Source organism: Lactuca saligna, chromosome 7 (genome assembly GCF_052625555.1).
Source record: "Lactuca saligna cultivar CGN05327 chromosome 7, ASM5262555v1, whole genome shotgun sequence".
Taxonomy (NCBI): domain Eukaryota; kingdom Viridiplantae; phylum Streptophyta; class Magnoliopsida; order Asterales; family Asteraceae; genus Lactuca; species Lactuca saligna.
The window spans coordinates 167325027-167341957 of record NC_136423.1 but is presented as its reverse complement, the minus strand read 5'-3'; the positions used below and the strand labels follow the sequence as shown (position 1 = coordinate 167341957).

The 16931-nt window shown below is 33.6% G+C and overlaps 2 protein-coding genes across 4 annotated transcripts; both read right to left on the bottom strand.

The window, feature by feature from the left end:
• Positions 1-3928: 3928 nt before the first annotated feature.
• On the bottom strand, positions 3929-6617 carry LOC145005188 (cold-responsive protein kinase 1-like). 2 transcript variants are annotated; one of them, XM_078964246.1, is made up of 9 exons: positions 6404-6617; positions 6020-6240; positions 5839-5937; positions 5715-5750; positions 5496-5611; positions 5185-5395; positions 4874-5111; positions 4629-4779; positions 3929-4552 (listed from the first exon to the last, which is right to left on the bottom strand). In XM_078964246.1, exons 3-9 carry the CDS (start codon positions 5894-5896, stop codon positions 4166-4168), a joined length of 1197 nt encoding a protein of 398 aa, XP_078820372.1. In that variant the 5' UTR covers positions 5897-5937; positions 6020-6240; positions 6404-6617; the 3' UTR covers positions 3929-4165. The 2 variants fall into 2 exon arrangements, with proteins under 2 accessions (XP_078820372.1, XP_078820371.1); XM_078964245.1 differs by having other exon boundaries at positions 6118-6240.
• A 5176-nt stretch (positions 6618-11793) lies between these two features.
• LOC145006276 (cold-responsive protein kinase 1-like) lies at positions 11794-13891 on the bottom strand. Of its 2 annotated transcripts, none has more exons than XM_078965370.1 (7): positions 13695-13891; positions 13480-13595; positions 13211-13326; positions 12904-13114; positions 12589-12826; positions 12345-12495; positions 11794-12269 (listed from the first exon to the last, which is right to left on the bottom strand). In XM_078965370.1, exons 2-7 carry the CDS (start codon positions 13544-13546, stop codon positions 11886-11888), a joined length of 1167 nt encoding a protein of 388 aa, XP_078821496.1. In that variant the 5' UTR covers positions 13547-13595; positions 13695-13891; the 3' UTR covers positions 11794-11885. The 2 variants fall into 2 exon arrangements, with proteins under 2 accessions (XP_078821496.1, XP_078821495.1); XM_078965369.1 differs by having other exon boundaries at positions 13480-13613; positions 13695-13890.
• Between the last annotated feature and the right edge of the window lie 3040 nt (positions 13892-16931).

Here is a 16931-nt window from a genome sequence, read left to right as displayed (position 1 = left end):
TTATGTTATATGTCGACATATTATGTGGGTTGGGTTGAGGTTATACTGCTCCGTGCTGTAGCCAACAAACCCTAGAGTGTTCCAGATATGAGCTAAGGGCCAAGTGGGGCATGCTAGACTCATACTGAGGACTCGGGAGCATTCCAGATACGAGCTGAAGGTTGGGTAGGGCATGTCAGACTCGTATTGTGGGCTTGGGAGCATTCCAAATATGAGCTGAGGGTTGGTAGGGGATACCAGACTCGTACTGTGGGCTCGGTGGCAATCCAGATGTGAGTTGTGGGCCCGGAAGGCAATCCAGACTCACATTGTGGGCCCAAGGGTAATCCAGTCTGTAAAGTTGTGGACCCAGTACATGTTGTTATTTGTATATGTGTTATTTGCAGTGTATCGGTATTTTGGGGGAACTCACTAAGCGTTAAGCTTACAATTTTAGTTTTTGTTTCAGGTACATCAGATAATGGCGGGAAGGCAAAGGCATTATCGTACAACTCCTCATGTTTATCACTTGTTTCTGGGATACTCTGATATTATACTATTTTGAAAACAAGTTTTGTAATGATTAATGGTTTTGAAATGTTTTGAAAAAGTAAATTTGGCATGCTTTTTTATGGATGTTACAAAAATAAATCACAGATTAAGAAACCCTATGTTTCTCGGAGAAGGAGGTTTCCATCGTAGAATTGGAGTTGATTATTGAGATGTTTGTTTCCATATACATTGAGATCTACAATACTTCAGGTCTCGAGAAACTATCTTTGTCGATAGAGGGAAAGGAGCAGATTTCATAGGTGGAGACACGAAGTGATGAAGTCGGTGATAAACGGTTGGTTTCTTAAAAATTATATTAATTAAGCTAATTAGTAATTATTAAGAAATGTTACACTTTAGTCCCCACATTTTCATAAATGTGGTCATTTTGGTTGTGTAATTTAAACCATTGATAATAAGGGACCAACTACGAAAAAAATTTAAACCATAAGGGCTCTTTGTGTAATTTAGAATAAGATGTTAACTAAAGAATGGTTAAAAACTAACCATAATGACTTAATTGCATGTACGGTAAAAGTTAGGTGAACTATTGCGCAAAAAAAAAAAATTAAAAAAAATAACATAACCGGTCAAATCGGATCAAACCCAAAAATTTATTTTACTAAATCAGACCAAACCCAAAAATAACATAACCGGTCAAATCGGACCAAACCCAAAAATTCATTGTACTACAATGATATTATCCCAAAGAATAACATATATTAAGAGAATGCGAAGGAAAAATCATAATTTTTAGGGTTATTTATATCATGAAAATATAGCTTGCATCTTATTTTCTTGGAGAATACGACCCCATAATATAGTTAGAATATATATATATATATATATATATATATATATATATATATATATATATATATATATATATATATATATATATAGAGAGAGAGAGAGAGAGAGAGAGAGAGAGAATCAAGATCAAATAAGAAGGAAATTTTTGGTAGGAAGATAAGAAGTTTTTTTTCTACATATTTTTTTCACGAACAAACAAAATGAATCATTAGATGATTCATTTGTAAGATGATTCACAAGAAAAAATTCTCAAAAAAACATCTCGATGATTCATTTATACAGTGATTTTGTTGTTATTCACTAAAATTATCATAAAAATGATTTTTTTCTTAATTTACTTAAAAATGAATCATAAAGATGTTTTTTTGGGAATTTTTTCTTGTGAATCATCTTACAAATGAATCATCTAGTGATTCATTTATTTTGTTCGTCAAAAAAATATGTAGAAAAAAAACTTCTTACCTTCCTACCAAAAAAAAATTCTTACCGGATCTATATCCTATAGAGATATATATAGAACTAAACCAATTATAAGAAAAAATCATCTATATCTTCAAAAACCGGGTTTTTAATCGGATTAGAATCTCCAAAAATGATACCATTACGATATTTCCAAATCACCCATAATGTCGTTTGAATAATAGTCTCCAAAACCGTCTTTTTATTACTCGAGATCGAAACCATATCCAACCAAAAAAAGAAAAAAAAAAAAAAGACAATGTAGAATATCCACCGGAAGCACCAAATCCACCCATCTAAACACCCTTTGCCAGATAACATAAACTTCTTCACATAAAAAGAAAACACGATCTGCATTTTCCACCTGTTTATCACAAATGGACAAAGCAACGAAGGGATATCCAAACCTTTGATGCTAAGATTCCACCTGATAGGTAAACGATCAATCAACAATCTCCAAATAAATATGTTTACCTTTCTAGGAACGAAGTGATTCCACCTGGTCACAAGAGTACCATCCGGTAAGCACTCATTATCAATATGTTTTCTAACTTCATTCACGTTGAAATTGAGAACACCATTCAATTCCCAACGCCAATCGTCTTCCTCTAGGTTCGGTTGAAAGGATCGAATCAACAATGATAAGTCTTCAAGTTGACTTTCTAAAGCTCCACCTTCAATATTACGATTCCAAAGCCAATACCAATAATCTTCCCATTTATTCGCTATAGAACAATTACGATTTTGCTCTAGATAAAAAAACGTGAAAAATACCTATCCAAGTATCCAACCAAAATCGAGTCGTTCTTCTATTCCCTACCATCTTCTTGTGACACGAAAAAGGAATTATACCCCTTTCATGCATGGTATCAATGGAACCAATAATACGAGACCAAACCCCCGAAGTCATAACTCTATAACTACTACAACAAACACCAATCGGATAATCATACAAAGCTGAAATCACCTTAACCCATAAATAATTTTTTTTCTTTAACAAACCTTCAACACCATTTTTGGATCAAAGCAGGATTAATAGCCTCAAGACTACCAAAACCGAGACCTCCTTTCTCCTTGGAAGCCAACACCAAATTCCAATTAACCCAAGAAAGTTTTTTAGAACTCCCATCAAATCCCCCAAAAAAATTAGCATGCATGGATTCCAAATATTTCCTAACCTGCACCGACATCAGAAAAAGGGACATATAGTAGCTCCCTAACGAACCCAGAACAGAAGTAATCAAAACTGATCTACCACCGATAGATAACATGTTTGCCTTCCAATTTGACAAATATTTTTTTTTTCTAAAACTTGTCAATTATTGGCTTCCAACCTTTAATCAAAGTCATACTAACACCCATGGGTAAACCCAAGTAAGAAAAAGGAAGTTTAGCAGGTTTACAACCAGTCACGGTAGCAACCGACATAACCTCGCCAAAATCGACCCTTATACCAAAAAGATTGGATTTATGAAGATTTATTCTAAGACTCGAAGCATAGAAAAAACAATCAAATAAATGAACCAAGCAGATTACATTCTCTCTACACCACTCTCCCATAAGCAACGCATCATCCGCATAAATAAAGTGAGAAAGAGTCAAACATCCAATTTTTATACCTCGAAAAATTCCCGCCTCCATAGCATCTGTAATAGCAACATGAAGACCCTCAATTATAAGAATGAACAAAAACGGAGATAAAGGATCACGTTGACGAAGGCCTCTCTGAATAAAAAATTCTTCTGATGAGCTCCCAATTACAAGGACCGAAGCCTTACTCAAGAGAAAACAACCACGAACCCACAAGATCCATTTGGAACCAAACCCAAGAAAAACCATAATTTATAACAAATAATCTCAATTGACCGAGTCATAGTCAATTTTAAAGACCATAAGTTTCTTCTTCAATCTCTTATGCCAATCTATAATTTCGTTGACCATAAGGGGGCCATCAATTATTTGACGACCTTTAACAAACGCCGTTTGTTCACTACTAATAATTGAAACCATAACTGTCGCAAGCCAAATTTTTTGTTATAATTTTATACTGAGCACCAATATAGGACGAAAGTCTTTAACCAACATTGGACTAGAAACCTTTGGAATTAGCGTAATAAAAGAAGAATTACATCCAAATGGAATTTTTCCAGTTTCAACTTTCCTTTCTTCAAAACTATCCAAATAATCTTATCACATACAATACTTATCTACAAAAAATAAAAATGAAAATAAAAAAATAACACATCAACAACCCTCCACCATTCTTAGCATGTCTTAATGGCAAAGTCATAACTACTAAAAAATCTTGTTTCCAAAAAATTTACAACTATAAAAAGACATAAAAATGGTTTGTATTGTAGAATCATCGATCATTAATTGTGGTAAAACTCATAGTGGCAAACGATGATGTTGAGTGTCCATACAATGAGGAATCCTTATCCTCCTGTTTTCCTGAGTTACTAGATGATGTGTTGTTACCTGATGTGTTGGTAGTTTTATTGGATTTAAAGTTTTTTAACTCTGAGATTAACCCTGGATCTGATAAATCTTTTTCATCAAGGTCCTTTTCGTCATTTAACATCAACATCACATTAGACATTGAAGGTCGATTTTTTGGAAGACTTTGGGTGCAAAGTAACCCAATTTTTAAGTACCTACAAGCTTCATCTTTATCATAATCCTCATCATCATCTTCCATTGAAGTGTCAACCAACTTTTTTAGCTCCCCTTCCCTATATAGTTCCCATACCTGAAAAAAAATATATATTAAAAAAAAACAAATAAATAAAACTACATTGCTACAATTTAAATAAAAAACTGCATACCCTTTCGAGAAGATATTGTTCTTCAACTGGTAATCGTTTGTTTTGATTGGGTCTTCCAGTAACAATTTCCAAAAGCAAAATACCAAAACTGTAAATGTCTGCTTTCCTTGTCAATTGGCCTCTTATTGCATATTCAGGAGCCAAATAGCCTCTAAAATAAGTCATTACCAAAACATTAGTGGAAATGTTTAATAATATTCGTAGTGGAAATGATATTATGTTTTTAAGATGTAAATAAAGCTTACTGAGTTCCAGCAATACGTGTGCTAACATGAGTCAAATGAGATGGGAAAAGCTTTGCAAGACCAAAATCCGAAATCTTTGGTGTAAAATCTTCATCGAGTAAAATATTGCTTGCTTTAATATCTCTATGAATGACATGAGGTTGCACTTCTTCATGAAGATAAGTAAGCCCCTTTGCAACACCTATACAAATCTTCCTTCGAATTTCCCATGTGAATTTAATGCTACAATGGTTACCCCCTGTAACAAAAACCAAAATTATTTAAAAAAAAAAATACGAAGGATGAAAAAAGATGTGTTGAATTTCAATTACCAAGTAGGGTTTGATCTAGACTACTGTTTTTGAGATACCCATAAACCAAGATTCTATGATCTTTTTCCACACAATAACCATGTAACTTTACTAAATTTTCATGTTGTATATCTGAAATGATCGTTATTTCAGTCAAGAATTCTCGCAAACCCTGTCTTGATTCAGCAGAGAGGAGCTTTATAGCAACAATTTTTCCATCTTTTAGTCGTCCCTAGAGATTAACAAATGTGTATTTAAGATGTTAGTTAGTAAGTAGTTTAGTGATAATGTAAACAGATGAAGGAAAATGATTAGAAATTTTTGAAATTTACCTTGTAAACAGAACCAAAACCCCCTTGCCCTATCTTATTTTCGGGTTTAAAATCTTCTGTAGCGATTTGCAAATCTTTGTATTTATACAATCTCATATTCTCAACATCCAAAAGTTCTGCATTCAAATAAGTATATGTAATGTAAAGTGTAAAGTCACAACAATTCTTATGAAACCAAAACCAATGTTTTTGCCAATGATCTTTTAGAGGTGGTCTTACCTACACTAAGATCAATGTTGCTTCCCCCATTGTTTGCTGAAGATTTTCAAGAAAATGATTAGCATTGAACAAGAATATGTAAGTGGAAAAAAGGAGTTATGAAACTCTCAGGTTAAGATTTTACCATGAACACCATTTTTGGGGGGAGCTGCCTTCCAAAAACAACAACTGAATTTATCCATAACAAGGAGTTCTATCAATTGCCTGAGACGCCAAAATGAATCTGTATGCACAAAACAATTCTAATGTGTCACTGAAGATGAAAATATAAATCATAAGCAGAAGATTTATCGCAGATCATCAACCTTAAGTACTAATTTATCTCATCATGCCACGAAAATTCAAATTCAGGGCAACAACAACATAAACGGAATGAAATTCATCTCAAAATTAGGGCAATTACATCAAGTTCAGGATCCTGGATGGATTTAAAACCAAAAGGGCGATATATCACTTCTCGACAAGCTCCGTACAGTTCAAAACCGGATTGCGCTCAAAGTCTTCGAAATTCTCTAGACAATAAGCTCTGTAAATGAATCACAAGATATAGTTCATCCGTTGTAGGGTAGATACATAAGAGAGAAGTAGAAGAACGAAATCGATGGAGCTAAATTTGTTATGAATTTGAATACAGAAAAAGGAAAGGAATATAAAATCAATTAAAAACACATATGAACAACAGAACTGACCAAAGGAATGTTATCAAGTTCATCGGCGTGTGAAGAAGAGAAATGTCAATAAAGGAGATGGAAGAATGATAGGAGACTTTGAACACGAAAGCTTGGTTTGACTTTTTGCGAACAGGTAGACCAGTAGCTCGCAGGGTGTGCATTGAAGAACAGGTCCCCACGCTCTTCAGGGTTACAGTAGACGACTAGTACGACCACAATAATGTTTCGATCATGATTTCTCCTTTCCTTTTTATTTTATTTGGGTTTTAGGCTATTTATTTATTTATTATTTTTTTATTCTAATCCTCAACATTCGATCATATATATAATAATATGAAATTCAAACGATTCCCATTATGATTTCTCCTTTCCTTTTTATTTTATTTGGGCTTTTGGGTTATTATTATTATTATTTTTTCTAATTCTCATCCTATAATCAAATGAAATTCAAAGGATTCAATCATGATTTCTCATTTCCATGTTATTTTATTTGGGCTATTGGGTTATTATTTATTATTTTTTTTCTAATTCTCACGTGTCCACTAGGGATATCTAATGAGTAGCCATATAAATCATTGTCACGAATTTCACCTTATCACCAAATTTTGGTGAGGAATATATTATAAACTCTATGAGGCGATTAATCGACTCTAAATTGATCTATTACAATGGGCAAGCAACTTGTTGGGAAAATGTGATCCCTTTGAAAGTCAAGTACTTGGAGGGCTTAGATGGGTAGAATTTGTGTGGCTTTAAGGGGTATTAACCCCACAAATTGAGAGTGTTCGGAGTTAGAATCAATGAATCATCACCTAGTTTGCTATGAGTATGCTCAGGTGGTTCTTGAATGAATTTTCAAGTGTTGCGGTTTTCAATCTAGGAGTTTCACTTGTGTGTTGGAATTCACCGATCACGTGGCCTCATTTGCTAGCTGTCCGAGGAAAATATTTATAACAAACACGGTGTTCTATTGTCTTCTTTGGAACCGGAAGGCAAGAAATGACAGTTTTCAAAAATATCTGGACTCCTCCAACAAAATGTGCTGATAATATTATCTCTCAATCATATATTTGGTGTAATTTCGGAAGTGGTTGTTGTGTGGAATGAAGTTGTTCACCTTTCTCGCATTCTAATTCTACCTTTACATAATGTTTTATTTTTTTTCCTGTTTTGTTATTGTGTTTGCATCTTAGTTATATATATATATATATATATATATATATATATATATATATATATATATATATACACACACACACACACATATAATTTATCGTTAAAAAAAAAATGAACAATCATAGAACATTAGGCTGCGATGTATTATTTACTAGAGGTGTTTGTGGTACGGTTTGGTACACTTTCGAGTTGAAACTACAAGGTGCAAACTGCACCGCAAATGCGGTTTAAGATTTTTAAAACTAGTTTATACGAACATTTCGAATGAAGATTTTTTTGTAGCTTATTATTATTCTTTTTATTGATCTTATAAAATCATTTGAACACGTAGTTTATATGTTTTTTATTGACCACTCAATATATATTGAATGGTCAATGTATATTTATATATAGTACATCTCCCCTTTTATTTTTTAATCATATTTTATTTTGCACTTTTAGTTTTATTTGTTAATTGAATAATCTAACCATAATGCAATTGTTTTCGAAGAAAATAACAAAAAAAATTATTTTTGACAAAAGTAACCACCAAGTGGTCCTTGTGTTTGTCAAAATTATGTAGTTTTTGTCCATAAAAGTTTGGTGATGCATCAGTGGTCCTATTTTGAATACCACTGAAATACCTGAAACCATAAATCAAAACCATAAGCACGAAGCTTAGAGAGTTTCCCCAAAGTACCAACATACCATCAAATAGCACACATAATATAACAACATGTAGTGGGTTCACAACTAAAAGACTGGATTACCCTTGAGCCTACAGTATGAGTCTGGCTTGCCTATCGTGCCCACAACTCATATCTGGCTTGCTCTTGAGCCCACAACATAAGTTTGGCTTGCTCCCTAGCCCAATCAGTCATTAGACTGGCATATAATGTTCAACCCTCAATACGAGTTTAACATACCAACCGACCCTCATCTTGTATCTAGAATGCTACTAAGCCCTCAGTATGAGTCTGGCATGCCCTACCTGACCCTCAGCTCATATCTGGATTGCTCCAATACCCTCAAGCCCTCAATACGAGTCTGGCATATCACCGGGTCCTCAACTCATATTTGGAATGCTATTGAGCCCTCAATATGAGTCCGACATGCTCTACCCGTTCCCAAGCTCATATTTGGAATGCTCCAGGGTTTTTTTGGCTACAACATGAAGTAGTACAACCTCAACCCAATACAATATACCGACAAATAACAACCATATATAGATAATCATGCAGACAGAAACATAGGTAGTTCTACAAATCTACCAGAGTAGCATATCAAACTAGCATGCATATCAATCCCATACTCAGCATATCAACAATATCAAGTTATCAAACCAATGGGCCAGCCTTGGCGCATTCGACCCGAAAGTATAGCGAGGAAAGCTCACCTCTCAATTTGCTTTATATCTGATAAGATCTCGACTCCAAATCTCAGCTCCAATCAATACCTATCCATCCAAGTGACCAATAACCATCAAAACCCCAAAATCCCAAAATACCATGAATGCCCCTCAAGGTCAAACTTGGTCAAAATCAATAGTACATGTTGACTCCAAAATGCCGTGTTGCCTTGCGAACACACCGTGTTCCTCCCGCGTCCAAACAGTCGGGAAAACCCCACCCAACACGTGTGTTGACTTGCAAGCACACCGTATTTGCCAATGTTCCAGCAGCTTAATCCATTAAGCTGTTTCCTTCGATTCCCAAAGCTCCAAAGCTCAAATCTGAACCAAAATAATATGAAGGAGGATAAAGTTTCCATCTTTATCCTTTGGGACTACTCCAAAGGAACCAAAACCCATCTATAAGGCTAAAAGGTGCAATGACTTAACCAATAACCAATCAATCCTTAAAGTTGATGCCTAATACTTTCCAGAAGAGGTTCTAGCACTAAAACCATCCCAAAAGTCGGTGCTTTATAGACATGCATGTCCGATGCATGTCTTGAACCCATATCAGGTCAATAATGAGAATTATGAACTAATCTCAATGCATGACATCAAAACTCAATTATAAGCCAGATCCAATACTCTACAAGGTCACCTTGACATGAGGATTCATAAAATTGCAAACTTTATGAGATCTAACCCTTCCAACTCTCAAGAATATGAAGCTAAGGGACAAAACCCAAGATCTAGCAACATGGAATGATAAAAATCAGATCTTGGACACTTACAAAGGTCCAGAAGGGTGCCAAGCTGAAAGATGAGGGACTTTCTTGCTGGATCTTGCCTTCCTTCTTCCAACTCTTCCTTCCTTGGCTCCAAAAATACTACACTAGCTCACAAATGAGAGGGAATGATGATTAGGATTTCCTTCAGGGCTTGAGGGTTGAGGGTGAACAAACCCTAGCCATCTCATTCCTTTAAATAAGGAGCAAACTCGAAAGATTAGGGTTTCATTTCCAGTGACCAACATGTTGTGTTCCAGGAGGCAACACACCATGTTGCTCTTAATGAGACCCACATCTTTTCTTATCTCGACACGCTGTGTTGGTGCCTCCAACACGTCGTGTCCAATCCCCAAAAGTTGATTTATACCCAAAGTTGCTCCTCAAATTCCGGGTGTTACACGAAATTTCCACTAAAATCAAATCTTAAAATCGTTTTCGATTTGGTTTCTGGATCCAAAATCAAAAGTTGGTAGTTGAGTAAAGAATAAGAGGAAAGAGAATGAGGGGATTCATAAAATTTACAGGAAGTAGCTTGTAGTGGCGGAGGATGCGGTGGTGACGGATGGCTTTACTAAAATCATTGGAGTTGTAGGAAGATAAAGGGATAATGTTCTTGTGGCTTGCCTATTACATAAATTAAGGAAGAAAACGATGAAGATTAAGTCTTGAATCGGTTGCTTATCGGTGGAGATAAAGTTGGGGATTTCATTTGATTTCATCAATGATTTATGAGTTTAATTTCTGGGAATGATGTTTGGTTTTAATTTGTAGGTTTGAGCACCCCTTGCATTACTAGGTTTACATATGGGAGGGGAGCGGGTCGTGTTGATTTCCGGCTTGTTGTCGGTGGTTTCCGGTGTGGGTGTTCTTGAGAGGGTGAACATGTGTTCTTGAGACTGTGTGTTAGTGTTTGTTTTGAAAAAGATAGAAATAAGTAAAGTTAAGTGGTGTCGTGCGAAGAGAGATAAGAGGGTGGTGGTCGTGAACCGGATAACTCCGGCAAGAATGGAAGCCGCCGACGGTGGTTACATACACCGGTGATGGAGAGAGGTGGTGATGATTGGGATTCTCTCATCTTCAATACTATGATAGGGATGAGATGGTGGGTTAAGTTTTTATTTTTATTTTATTTAATTAAATGTAAGAAAATTTAATTTAATTAAAGCATTTTAGCACTTAAAGAAAATAGAAAATATAAATTATAAGGGCATAAAAGTAATTTCAAGTGTATAGGGACCAAAATCACTAAAAGGATCCAAGATTGGACCACTCATGCACCAACAAACTTTTTTGGATAAAAACCACATAATTTTGACAAACACAGGGACCATTTTTGCAATTTTGTCAAAATATTTTTTTAAGACAAAAAAAAGTATATAAAATTGCAAAAATAGTCGTTGTAGTAGTTTTTATCCAAAAAAGTTTGCTGGTGCATAAATGGTCCAATTTCAGATCTTTTTAGTGAATTTAATCCCTAGCACTTAAATTGACTTTTATGCCCTTATGATTTCTTTTTTCCTATTTTAATGTTTTTAATCAATTAAAAATAAAAAAGGTTCTTAGTTGTTTAAAAGTGGGAAAAATTAATTCAATCGAATTCCAGTATCTTCACCATGCATCCAAATAGAAACAAAGTCGATTATCGGCCAAACTAGAGCATAATCCTTGCCATTGTTTGATAAAACTTAACCACCGGCCACTCACACCGCCGTTCCTCATCTTTCTGCCAGATTCCTATATACATAATATTTGCACCACCATGTACAACTCCCTCTCTCCGGTGACTAAGGATTTGGTCAACTTTTAGCATAAATTGAAGTAGTTCGTGACTGTAATGCTTTCAAATCTATACGAAGATTTGTTTAGAAATGGTGGAATATATAGAGCTTCAAAACATGGAAATCTGGAAAGAAATGGCGGAGTGTCTAAATGTGAATACAGACGATTTTCACAATGTGAATCTAACAATCTAACACTTAAAAAAATACTATAACCAAGACACAGTTAACATTCACATATTAAGTGAATATGAGACCAAAAAAATCAACAATCCTCCACCACTCTTGGCATGATGTCTAAATGGCAAACTTGTAATTACCAATCATTTTTTTTTTCATTTTCTTTATAAAGAATTTATTACCATACAAAAGACATAATAATGCAATCATCGACCAATAATTGTGCTAAAATTCATAGTAGCGTACGATGATGTTGTGTCTCCATACAACGAGGAATCCTTATCCTCTTGTTTTCCTGAGTGACTTGATGATGTAGCAGTACCTGATGTGTTATTTTTATCGGATTTAAACTTTGTTAACTCTGAGATTAACCTTGGGTCAGATAAATCTTTTTCATCAAGGTCCTTTTCGTCATTTAACATCATCGTAACATTAGACATTGATGGTCTGTTTTTTTGAAGTCTTTGGGTGCAAAGTAAGCCGATTTTTAAGTACCTACAAGCTTCATCTTTATCAAAATCATCATCATCTTCTCCCATTGACGTGTCAACCAACTTTTTTAGCTCCCCTTCCCTATATAGTTCCCATACCTGAAAAAAACAAAATATTAAAATAAATAAATAAATATAACTACATCGCTACAATTTAAATAAAAAATTTCATACCCTTTCAAGAAGATATTGTTCTTCAACTGGTAACTGTTTGTTTTGATTGGGTTTTCCACTAACAATTTCCAAAAGCAAAATACCAAAACTGTAAATATCTGCTTTCCTTGTCAATTGGCCTCTTATTGCATACTCAGGAGCCAAATAGCCTCTAAAATAAGTCATCGCCATTAGAAAAAGATTAATAATAGTGGAAACGATATTATATTATATATTATTTTTAATTTTAATATGTAACGCTTACAGAGTTCCAGCAATACGTGTGCTAATATGAGTTAAATGAGATGGAAAAAGCTTTGCAAGACCAAAATCCGAAATCTTTGGTGTAAAATCTTCATCGAGTAAAATATTGCTTGCTTTAATATCTCTATGAATGACATGAGGTTGCAATTCTTCATGAAGATAAGTAAGCCCTTTTGCAACACCTATACAAATCTTCCTTCGAATTTCCCATGTGAATTTAATGCTACAATGATTCCCCCCTATAACAAAAAACCAAATTTAATAAATAAAAAAAAAAGTACGAAGGATGAAAAAAGATGTGTCGAATTTCAATTACCAAGTAGGGTTTGATCGAGACTACTGTTTTTGAGATACCCATAAACCAAGATTCTATGATCTTTTTCCACACAATAACCATGTAACTTTACTAAATTTTCATGTTGTATATCTGAAATAATAGTTATTTCAGTCAAGAATTCTCGCAAACCCTGTCTTGATTCAGCAGAGAGGAGCTTTATAGCAACTATTTTTCCATCTTTTAGTAATCCCTAGAGATTAACAAATTTATATTTAAGATGTTAGTAAGTAGTTTAGTGATAATCTAAACACATGAAGAAAAACGATTAGAAAATTTTGAAATTTACCTTGTAAACAGAACCAAAACCCCCTTGCCCTATCATATTTTCACGTTTAAAATCTCCTGTAGCGATTTGCAAATCTTTGTATGTATACAATCTCATATTTTCAACATCCAAAAGTTCTGCATTCAAATAATTAGATATCGTGTAAGTTAAGATTTAAGACACACCAATTCCCCCATTGTTTGCTGAAAATATTCGAGAAAATTACTAGCATTGAATAGGCATATATGTAAGTGGAATTGTGGAAAAAGAGTTGAATTTTAACCATGTACCTCTATGAACAAGAACACCGTTTGTTGGGGAAGCTACCTTCCCAAAACAACAACTGAATTTAGCCATAACAATGAGCTGTGTATGTTGACTAGTAGATTGTGTCGATTGCCATGTGCTGTGATGTAAAATGAATCTGTAAGAATAAATCGATGTAATGTGTCATTGAAGATGAAAATAGATATCATAATCAGAAGATTTATGGCAGATTGTCAACCTTGATTACTAATTTATCACATCATGATTCGAAAATCAAAATCAGGGCAACAACAACATGAACAAAACGAAATTCTATCTCAAAATTAGGCCAATTACACCAAGATCAGGATCCTGGAAGAATTTGAAACAAAAAAGTCAAGAGAAATGTCAATAATGGAGATAGAAGAATGATAGGAAAGCTTCCTTTTGACTTTTTGTGGATAGGTAGACGAGTAGCTCGCAGAGGTGTGCAGTGAAGAACAGGTCCCACGGGCCCATGACGTGATCGTGACGATAGACGACTAGTTCGCACACGATAATGGTAATTTTTTTTTTATTTGGGATTTTGGGATTTATTTATTTATTTATTATTATTTTTTTTATAGTTCTCAACATTCGATCCTTAATGAAACGAAATTCAAATATAAACGATTTTCATCATGTGTGAACTAGGAATATCTTTTGAAAACATACAAGCATAAAAGAAAATTTGACCAAAATTAGCCACTATTTTAGACATTTTTAAAGTGGTAAGCAAAAATAACCACACTTTTGTTGGATTGTTATTCCAAATTTGTCCCAAATAACTTATATAGCAACCAACCTATTTATTAAAAAGTTTTGAAAACGACTGTTGACTGAACCGATCATCTTATCGGTTCGATGGTTCAATTAGTCAAACTGGTTGAGACCGGTCTATAAAACTGAAAAAACCAAATGATATCATAATTATATTATTATTAATTTTAATTATATAAAAATTAAAAAAAATAAAAAATAAATAAATATTTTTAAAATCCTTAGTTTTTACCGGTTCAACCGGACCGATTTTTACCAGTTCACATAACAAGTGATTTTTTTGGCCTATAAGAACGGATTTCGGGACCGCTTTCCGATTGAACCAGCCGATACGATTTGGTTTTCAAAACATGGTCAAAAAGTGTCTCAAATAACAATATATACCAACCACTATACACCATGTTCTTATTAGTGAGTATTATAATGAAATTAACATTTTCATTGACAAACACTTTCCCATGACAAACAATTTGTAATGACATCTAAGAAACAAACATTTATATTAATCTTGATTAGATTTAGTATTGTAATATCTACATAAAGCAAACCCTAACATTTGAAGTAAGAATTTAAATGTTTAACCAAAAATCAACTGATAATTTTGATCATCACAACTAAAAACACAACCGATAATCCTAAAACTTACAACAAATAAACATTTATGGTTAAGAACAAAACTCAACTACAAACTAAGCATATATTCAAGTTCCTATTTTAGGTTTCAAGCTCCTTCTTACCAACCCTGTGAAAATTCTCAAAGAATAATGATGAACATTTTCATCATCAACCTACCAAATAAACCCGCACTATGGTCCATATGAAATTCAGAAATAGTGGATTACGCGCACTATGGTCCGTATGAAATTCAGAAATAGCAATTGAAAAACTAAAACGATATAGAAGATAAGAAGAGGGAAAATGAAAACTAGGGTACCTTTTTTTGACAATCGTAAAATATCTTCTAGGGTTGTTGTCGGTCCTCTAGGTCCTTATAATCACTTCACTTTCACTATAACAAATCATCATTTGCTTGATTTAATTGGATAATGTTAATATAAAGGGTGTAAATGGAGATAATGACACGAACTTGAAGAATAAAGGAATGAAGAAGGGTTATATGTTTTTCAAATGACATGTATAAAAGGTGGAGACAGTAGACAAGAACTTCCACAATCATAATATGTTATTTGCTTTATTGTATATACTTTATATAGAGGTTTGAATATAGTGATAGATGATGTATTAGGTGTATCCCTATTGAAATGACAACTCATAGTAAATGTATGGAATTTCAAACACTTTGACTAGAATTTCTTACACATTAACTGCGAATTCCATACACTTTAAATATAAATCCAGACATTTTGACTGTGAATTAACACCTTTTTACTGTAAATTCTAAAATTTGAGTGATTCCTAACACTTTGAATATAGTTCCAGACACTTTAACTATGAATTTTGACACTTTGACTGTGAATGACTGAATTCTAACATGTTGATTGTGAATTTTAACATTTTGACTGCAATAAAAAAACATTATGATTGAACATATTAGCATTTAGAAAGTTATGATGACTATAAATTTGTTTGTTATAATCTATTTTAACACATTCCTCTTTCAACTTGCTCAAATTATATAAACATATTTGAAAATGAGTTCATGAGGTTGTGTGCACGAAGAAAGCTTTTCTAACCTTCCTGTTTACCTTCATGCACGAAGAAAGCTTTTCTAACCTTCCTATTTACCTTCATAATTTTCATATAGCGAACCTGAAAACCTTCACAAACATCAAGAAAGATAGGTGAGAATATTTTGAGTTCTATATTATAGCTCTAAACTGTATGGTAAGAACATAAGATTCTTTTGTAATATATCAATTGTTTATATCTAATTATAATTTAATTAATATTGATTCCACTGATCTTGCAAAAAGCTATAGATTCATATATTTACGTTTGTCATCGTACTGATGATGTAACACTTGAAATTGGTAAGTTTCATATTTAATCTCTATTCTAAAAAGTTCGCAAAATTAGTCTTTAAGCTACTACCAGGGCGTACTGGGTGGTACGCTTAGCGTACTAACCTATCCACGTACGTTGGGCGTACGTGGAGTATGTATGGCATACATGAGAAATTATGAAACCCTAATTTTTAGGGCTTGCACCCTATATAAACCTTATGATAGCCTCATTTGGTCATGTTTACCCAGCCTCCATATCTTGAAAACCTTAGCCTTTGTTTAGGTGTTCTTGAGCTCTGAAAACTTTTGATCAAAATCCTTAAAATGAAAAAAATTTATTGGTATTTTCGAGACGTTACACCAAAATCCTCAAAATTGTATTTAATAAATTAAACTTGGAAAAAGAATTACCTGAAAAATGGGTGTTACATGATAGCCATTAGTAACGCCATAATTACATAAACATTGTTATAACCAATGTTGTAAAAATCCCAACTAGGTCTTGATTAATATCCGATTAATCCCTAGGCGCTACTCGACTGATTAGAAGGCGTCTAACAATTAATCACTACCTACAAAATTAGTGAGGCGGTAGAAAATAATGAACTTTTAACACTTTGAAGAAATTTTATCTCAATACAAACCATCTGAGGAATGATTAGTGTTGTATTAATCATATTAATCCATTTTATTATAATATTAGTGATATTTAC

Coding starts and splice junctions, on each gene's coding strand:
- LOC145006276 (XM_078965370.1), bottom strand. CDS start 13,546: ATGGCTAAATTCAGTTGTTGTTTTGGGAAGGTAGCTTCCCCAACAAAC. Junction 13,327..13,479: donor CGGTGTTCTTGTTCATAGAG/GTACATGGTTAA, acceptor ATTTGAATGCAG/AACTTTTGGATGTTGAAAAT. Junction 12,827..12,903: donor TCTCGATCAAACCCTACTTG/GTAATTGAAATT, acceptor TTTTTGTTATAG/GGGGGAATCATTGTAGCATT.
- LOC145005188 (XM_078964246.1), bottom strand. CDS start 5,896: ATGGATAAATTCAGTTGTTGTTTTTGGAAGGCAGCTCCCCCCAAAAAT. Junction 5,612..5,714: donor CAACATTGATCTTAGTGTAG/GTAAGACCACCT, acceptor ATTTGAATGCAG/AACTTTTGGATGTTGAGAAT. Junction 4,553..4,628: donor AACAATATCTTCTCGAAAGG/GTATGCAGTTTT, acceptor ATTTTTTTTCAG/GTATGGGAACTATATAGGGA.